Below are 8532 nucleotides of genomic sequence, written 5' to 3' on the forward strand. Positions count from 1 at the left end.
AATCAAGCCTGAGAGACGCTCCGAGTATCAGGGAGACGGACGGAGGGGGGTGGATGGGCGTGGCCACAAGAGAGAGGGAGGACCGACCGCGCCCCTTCTCCTCTCCGATTGGCTGAGGCGGACACGGCCCCGCAGGACCACAACAAACTCAGCGGTGCCTTCGCGGTCACTCGGACAAACCGAGTCACAAGATGAAACCCGCAGAAAAACTAAACGTCCTGGTTTTGTCTCGTGTTAACACGGAAGGATGATGATTCAGTCTGCTGACACACACATCGTATGAGTTTCAAGTGGCAGTTTATTGTTTAAAATGGCTAAAAATTACGAAAAAAAAAATTCTGAAAATGTGTAAAATGGCCGCAAAACACACATCAACTGGGCGTGTCTCTGCTGTTTAACTGTTCTGAGCTGAGGTTAGGGTTAAAACATTAATGATAAGGGCTCAAAGAGAGAAAATGAGAGAAAATACACGACAGCCGTGTCCAGAGCATGATATGAGTTTGAAGAGAGAGTTTGTTGTTTGAGTTAGGGTCTCTAGTTTAGTAAAAGGAGCTGTTTTGAACGAGGGTGGGGGTGAGGGCTGGAAAATGAATGATAGGGGGACAAAGAGACACAAGACAAACAGCTAAGAAATCACTAAAATGAGACGCAGCAAGGCTTGCAACAGCAGCGCTACGTAAACTCAAGGCAAATTTATTCAAAGACATGCAAAATGTTCGCAAATAAGACAAAAGATACACAATAAGACCTAATAACGGTGGCGATAAGAGAGTTTTAGTTAAAAGGCAAAGAAAATAAACACAAAAAGAGAAAGAGGCTTAACCTGACCACATAGTGACACAAAAGTACTGCAGTTAGGGGATGTCTTATCCATTTAAAGGGACTGTTTTGGACTAGGTATAGGATATAGGGTCAAAATGTGATAATAGGGCCACAAAGAGACACAAAACCAGCACAATAAGACTCAAAACAACCACAAAGAAACTGAAAAAAATGTCAACAAAGAGGTGTGAGGATGCAGCTTAAAATAAAGACTCAAATGACCACAAATAAATAACTAAACAAAAAACACAATAAGACTTAAAACTAGTGTGTCAGTAGCATCTGATGAGTTTGAAGTGACCTGTTTCTTCTGTGAGTTTTAGTTTAAAAAGCTAAAACAAACAGGCTGCACAAATAAACAGAGAAATGCAAAGAGGCTCGAAATGACCACACACTGACACAAAACTGACACAAGATAAGTGTCCGAGTGTTATCTGTTCAAGGCTGCCTTTGTTTTGGGCGAAGGGTTAGAGCTCAAACATTACTGATAGGGACACAAAGAGACACAAAATGAACACAAAGACACGCAAGAATACTACGATAACACCCAAAAGATCTTCAGGCAAACACCAAACTACAGAAAGGAAATGTAGAATTTCTTCATAGTACCACAAAGAGACAAAGAAAAGACCACAAACAAATGTAGGACCACTACAAAGAGAAATGCTACTTAAAGTAAAGATGCACAATGACCACGAAGAAACACAATATACACCACAAGGGAGTCAACAGCATCTAATGAGTTTGAGTTTTTAGTTAAAAGAATAAACAAATGACACAAACAGGCTGAAAACAAACAGAAAAATACCAAGAGGCTAAAAAATGACCACATAGTGAAACAGAACTGACACAACCAGGGGTGTCTTATCTGGTTAAAGTTGTTTTTGTTTTGAGGAAGGGTTAGGGTTCACCAGTTACTGATAGGGACGCAAAGAGACACAAAACTTACACAAAGAAATGCAAGAATACTGCAAAGAGACCCAGTTATTAGCTAAGTGTAATTAATTGTGATTAAGCTGCATCATTCATTCATTCATATTCTGTAAGCGTTTGTCCTGTGAAGGGTCGCAGGGTGGCCTGGAGCCTATCCCAGCTGTCATTGGGGCGAGAGGCGGGGTACACCTACGGCCAATTTAGAATCACCAATGAACCTAACCAGCATGTCTTTGGACGGTGGGAGGAAGCTGGAGAACCTGGAGAGAACCCACGCAGACACAGGGAGAACATGCAAACTCCACACAGAAAGGAACCAGTCGGGCCATGATGGATTAGAACCCAGAACCTTCTGGCTGTGAGACATCAGCCCTTAAACTGCATCATTTAGATTACAAATCATAGTCAAATCATTAAGTTAAATTAAGATAAAGTATATCCTGAGTGCCATCTACTGGTAACAGAATAATTACTACTGGATTTTAAGCAAATGATGCTTTTAAAAACAACACAGTGAGAACAAATTACTATTTTTTTATACACAGGTCAATTTATATGAACAATTTAATAACATACGGGTTTCATAGCAAATTAAAAATAAAACAATGATAACCCACAGCATTAGTGTACGCGGTGTGCCATCTACTGGTCAATATCAATAATCCTACATGTAAAACAATATAACAATTTAAATAGAAATTTAGCAGCTTTTAAACAACGCGGTGAGAACTAAAAAATAATAAAAACAAATATGAATAAAATAAAATACAAACATATATACATTACAAAGAAATAAACAGCAGACTGAGATCCATTCTGTTCATTACTGGTTGTACTTGTGTCCACCAGGGAGCGCTTGATCCTACCAAACAAACGCGACTCATATCTTGAGATACTTCATAAAAACAGCTTATACCAGCCTTCTCTTTCTCGCTATGTGTTTATTAATCAACACTATGTGGTTTATTTGCAAGTAAATAAAAAACTATTTCTCTTCGCAGCCTTGTCCTTTTCTTTTACACTAAGCTCCGCTCGGCTGTTCGACGCCGGTGGAAGAAAAGAAGAAGAAGAAGAAGAACGCTGCCGGGCGCACGTTGATGACGCCATCGCCGCCGAGCCACAACAAAAACAACAACAGAACTCAGCTGTTCGGCAGCTAGCTAGCTAGCCGGCCTAGCGTCGCTATCCGCGGCTTCTTTTTAATCTTAAATCTACAGACGCAGCTTTTAAAGTTTCTAATCAGCCCAGACGTGGCGAGAATTATATAAAATCGCCAACTTTGTTTCGTAATTAGCTTTGATTTTATAACTCCTTCACCTCTGCTAGCTTATAGCAGGCTAGCTCTTTTTTTTTTTCTCTTTAAACTGAAGACGGGAGGAAGCCTTTTACAGACCCAAAGGTAACGACTCATGTCTCCACGCTGTCTCTAAAAACGACCACATCATTCCAGATGTGGTCTCAGTGTGGAGATGATTGACGTGTGTTGATGACAGGGCTGTTAGTTTGACGGACAGCTGGAAAACATCCGTGAGTAGAGGAGGCCAGAATAACGGACCTCGAATCCTGTTAAAACCGACGTGTCGTTACCAAACAGACTTAACACACGGATCCGTGAGCATGTGATTATCACATTACTGCTGAAGCTCCGAGGAGGAAACGGTGTCGTTATTTAAAAGTTACAGGAAAACCACTGCATTGTTTTTTCCAGTTAGCACGTTTCTACAGGGGATTGGAATAAAAACACACATAGAGGAAAAATATCTGATCAGGAAGTATTAACACCAAAGTAAAGTTTACTCAGACAAACATTTAGATAGATACTCGTGCAAAATCTCCTGGACATGCAGTGTGTCTTCTTGTCATAATCAAGTAAGTGAACCTGCAGAAATAAACTGAGTTTAAATTTCCTGTTTGTCAAATTTCAGGTTGATATTTAAAATTCACAGGAAACCCACTGCAGTTGGTTTCTTTTTCAGAATTGTGTGCACGTTTGAGTACAAGATTAGAAAAGAAAAAAGAAAGACAGGGGAAAAATGTTAGACCTGGAACTGAATTTGTGCAGGAAACTAGTTTTACGGTGAACCTGCACAAGTAAAATGCATAAACCTATTTAAATTCTGCGTTGCCTGTTTGCCATGTTTCAGGCTGTTGTTTAAGATTCACAGGAAAACCACTGTTTCAAATTAGCACAGTTGTGTTCAAGAGAACACAGAAAAGAAAAAGAATATCAGACCAGGAACCTGAAGTAAAGTTTACACAGACAAAACATTTAGATAGACACTGGTGCAGACGTTGTATTTTCATGTCACAATAAAAGTGTGTCTTTCAGTAGCAGTCCTCCAGTTTGTCAAACATTAACCTGTTGACACGGTGTCACGTTTCTCTGTTTAATGCTTAATAACGACGGTCAGGTCCTCTGCTGCTGGTTCAGACATTAATCACGTCTAGATGTGTTATTAATGTTAGAAGAGACATAAAAAAACGCAAACAGCTCGACCACTGGAGACTTAAAGACAAATTCTACCATTTATTTATGATTTAAAAACTAAACTGGATTTGAATTTAATTTGAACTACAAACCAATTTTACAAGCGTTTTTAAAAAATGACCTGAAAAGAGTGTTACAGTGCAACATGCAGCAATAAAGTGCATAAAACTGTTTAAATTTTGCATTTTTTGTTTGCTGGAAATCCTAAGGTTTTGATTTCCAGACACAGCAGCAATGTCAGGGTTAAAGAATTAGCAGCAGAAGAATGATCTATATCTATCTGTCCATTTCTTAGTGATAGAAAGTCTGTTATAAATGTGTGAAGCTGCCCTTTAACTGTCATGATCTTCTCCTTTCCATGCCTGAGGACATGCTGAAACATTTCGTTCTCTTTCAGGCGTCACAGGGCAGAAATATTTATGGCTAAGTTGGACCACAAGACAAGCCGGTGGAGATTCTGACCTCCACCCATGACCACGAGCGTTCTCTCCTCATCCGCGATCATGTCGCCTCGAAAAAGACCCCTGGTCCCGGTGAGCAGCCGGCGGAAAGCGTCCGACGACTACTTCCCCTTCAACTTCCTGCCGGTGGAGTGCCAGCTGCACGTCTTCTCCTTCCTGAACGAGGTGGACAAGTGCAGCTGCGCTCTGGTCTGCCTCAGCTGGAGCTGCCTCGTCCGCTCGTGGAAGCTGTGGCGGGTCGCCGACTACTCCCGCCGCGGCGCCTTCCACCTTGGCCAGGAGGGGCTGCTCGTATCCAACCGCGAGTTTGAGCGGTGGAAGTCCTGGGTCCATCACTACACCCACCACCTCATCTCCCGGCGGGCCAGTCTGCTCACGCTGAAGGCCAGCTTCGACCTGGGCGACCGCTGCAACAAGTGGAGCGAGCTGCTCAGCCACCTGCTGGACAACGTCCACTGCAGAGACCTGAGCCAGCTGGACCTGAACTGGACCTTCACGCTCCTCGAGCCGCTGGACCTCAGGGTCCACTCCAGTTCCAGCTCGCACCAAGACAGCATCACCAAAATGGACCAGGTAACTTGTTCTGACTGATTTGGTTTTTCCACAAGTTGGAACAGCAGGAAGTAACTCAGACATCCAGAAGATCTGTGAAGGTTCATAGTATCTAAAAAACAAGCTGAAACCAGGGCAACTGGACTTGTAGAGTTTCCTGTATATATTTCATCCAAGTAGTTTCTTCACTTCTTGAACTGAAGAACTTTAGATAAACCATGACCAGTCTTTTGGACTTGGACCCTCTTCAAGAAACTCTACAAGTCCAGTTCTCCTTGTTTCAGCTTGTTTTTTAGATACTGAGAACCTTCACAGATCTTCTGGTTGTCTGGTTGGACAGACACCCATAAGTGACTTGATCTAAACTCACGCTTCCTTACGGTTACGGTTACAGAATGTTCTACTTTAATTTAGATCTGTGACTAAAAACCACAAACATTTCCTAACTATAATCAAAGAGCTTTACTTGGCAGAACCACAGGTCGTCAGTCAAGCTGTTTATGTCGAATATTGCCCAATACCATTTGATCGGAGCACCCCTACCCCTACTACTCTTGGGTTCAATCCAATCTGGTAGAGGTGTGAACATGTCTCTGCTCTAACATGTCACTTCCTTCTTACTTCGACAGGTAACCAGATTTCAGGAGCTGCTGAGCAAACTCACCCAGAGCTGCCCGCGCATCTCCAAGATGCGTCTGCACTTCGACTGGTCGGAGTTGTCTGTGTCGCTGCTCACCCAGTTCCAGCAGCTCAGAGTCCTGGAGCTCAAATGCTTCTGGGTCTTCAAGGGCGTGACCCCCTCCACGCTGCAGAGTCTAACCAAGTCTTTGCCCAACCTCAAGTCCCTGACGTTGCACATTCTGGTGCCCCTGAGGAACCTCGGCATCTCCTACACCCTGGAGTCGCCGTCTCTGGAGTTCCTGGACGTGTCGCCCAACCGAGGCCTAGTCTTCTCCTGCCTGAAGCTGCCGGCACTGCGCGAGCTCCGGGCCAAGAAGATCGTCCGCGGCATCACGTTGGACCGGCGGACCAGGCAGCGGATCCAGAGCCGGTGGCCCTGCCTGTACCACGTCCTCCGGGAGGGGACGCCGAAGCTTCAGGCCCTAAATAACGAGAGGTTACTGCCTACGTGGAGAGAGGAAAGCTATGGAGAGCTGTCCGCCATCCTGAAACAGTCCTGCTACTGCATTCAGCATCTCGACAGCTGGCTGTGGTGACCAGTCCTTCCACTCTACGCTTAAAACTTCCCTTTTACACTCCACATTTTTCTACTGATCTTGTTGAACTGAAGACTCAAAACTAGTGTTTTATAGCTGCAGATGAAACTGACTCCACTTCCAACAGCAGCTTGGAAACATTTCCCTCAAATGTATTGATCCACCGTTCTTTTATTTTATTTATCAGTGCATCTCCAGAAAGCAGATGCTGATTGTACTGCACAGAAAACATTTATAACAATCATATACAGACCAAGACTTGTATGCTTCAAAGATCTCAAACTAGGGCCTGAAAATGATTCAGGAGAAAAAAATGGTGTTAGTGTATAGTCCTCTAACCAATCAGAACCATTTTGTTGTAAACAAATTTAACTCAGATGACGTGTTTAACTACTGTTATCCACATAAAACCTGTCAGATATTTGCAGGATCACAATCAGTTCTCAGTGGAGAGACTCCAGACCACGTTTCTGCTGCAAAAACATAGTGGGTAGGAAAAAAAATCCTGAGTCACAATTTTTAAAATAATTATAAAGAAAATAATCGGAAGGTTTTTACAGAGTATTCGAAATTGTTGAGCTTCAAACTGAGCAGTTCATGTTGGAGCTAATAAATGTTGATCAGCTGTTTACTAAAATTACTGCAATGGAAAGGAGAGAAGAGTAGATGGAGGCAGAAGAATTATCTGAGAGAATCGGATGAGGAAATTAATTTCAGACTGTCAGTCTGCAGTGCCGCAACGTGTTTTTACATTTCTAGGGAGGTGAAGGTTCCCAACAGAGAGACTCCAGATCATCTTTACGAAGCTGGTCTGACTTCAAAAGCTCCCACAAAAAATTTCTGAATAAAGGCAAAATATTTTGAGAAAAATCACAATTTTATACGAAAAAAAAAAATTTGCAGTTTAAAAATAATTCTAGAGGAAAAAATTTTTTTTGGAAAGTATAAAATTTTTAAAATACGGAAGCATTCTCACATTATCGACCTTTAGTCTGAAATATTTTTAAATTATTTTTAGAAAAAACATTTACACAGAACGCATACATTTACTCTCAGAATATCACAGCGTAATCCTCAAAGTCCTTGTGTATTTATCGTATTTGTCAAATAGATATAGTGACAATGCAACTTCTCCTATCTTGAGCAACTTTAATGAAGCAACCCTACATAAGTCTCCTCTAAAAAAATATTCCGTTTTCTCAAAATGTGTTTTATTCCCTAAATATTTTGCCTTTATTCTCCGTATCGGATTAACGAAACCCACGTGTGTCACTGTGCTGTAAATCAAACTATATCTGGACTCGGTGTGAAGTCGAGACTTTTACTAAAGAACTGCACAGATGAGATTAACGAACATGCAGTAGGTCTTAAAAACCCGAACTGATGTTAGATTTTAAATCATTCCTGTGAACAATCAGTGGCAAGTAAAGACTTAGAGCAGGACCAAAAAAAAAAGTGCTGAATGAACACTTTACACGTTCAGACGCTCTTGTTTTTTAAACTGGTGTTATTCCGATCATCCCAGCCTACCAGGAATGTGGATCTCATTCCAGAGCTCGACCACTTTTATTTCCTGTTTTGTCTTTGTTAATTGTTGGTGTGTGTGTGATTGTTGACAGCTGAATGTGTTTACGCCTCCTCGTCGTTGCACAATTTCATTTCCTTTCCTTTGTCGCTGAAATCTCAATGTGGCGAGTTCAGACCAATCAAATCAGAGTGAATCGTTGTGCAGTTGTCCTCCTCATCAGCAGAGGTCCTCCTTCTCAAACATTTGGCCTTAAAGACTTTCTGGATCCGCTGGATGAGCCCTCCAGATGTTTGGTTGTTGGACATTTTTCTTTCTCTGAGTTCTGTGCTGGCAGCAGCTCAAAGAAAATGAATGATTTCACCGACCACCTACCTCCTGCTTTCTAAGGAATCGATCCTTCCACACTGATAAAAGGCCCTGACATTTGCACAGATGTTGTAACATCTGGTTCACATTTTATCATTTTTTTTCCTCCACATAATAAAATGATTGTGGTTGAGGTTTTTATTATTTGCTTTAAGTGTCATTTCA

The 8532-nt window shown here is 42.0% G+C and overlaps 1 protein-coding gene across 2 annotated transcripts; it reads left to right on the forward strand.

The window, feature by feature from the left end:
- The first annotated feature begins 2698 nt into the window (after window positions 1-2698).
- Window positions 2699-8508, forward strand: LOC311496001 (uncharacterized protein). 2 transcript variants are annotated; one of them, XM_084555718.1, is made up of 3 exons: window positions 2699-3154; window positions 4641-5277; window positions 5886-8508. In XM_084555718.1, the coding sequence occupies exons 2-3, from the start codon at window positions 4714-4716 to the stop codon at window positions 6471-6473; spliced, it is 1152 nt and encodes a 383-aa protein (XP_084411844.1). In that variant the 5' UTR covers window positions 2699-3154; window positions 4641-4713; the 3' UTR covers window positions 6474-8508. The 2 variants fall into 2 exon arrangements, with proteins under 2 accessions (XP_084411844.1, XP_084411845.1); XM_084555719.1 differs by lacking the exon at window positions 2699-3154 and adding an exon at window positions 3165-3624.
- Window positions 8509-8532: the final 24 nt, after the last annotated feature.

Source organism: Chelon labrosus, assembly GCF_963514085.1.
Source record: "Chelon labrosus genome assembly, chromosome: 11".
NCBI classification, from domain to species: Eukaryota; Metazoa; Chordata; class Actinopteri; order Mugiliformes; family Mugilidae; genus Chelon; species Chelon labrosus.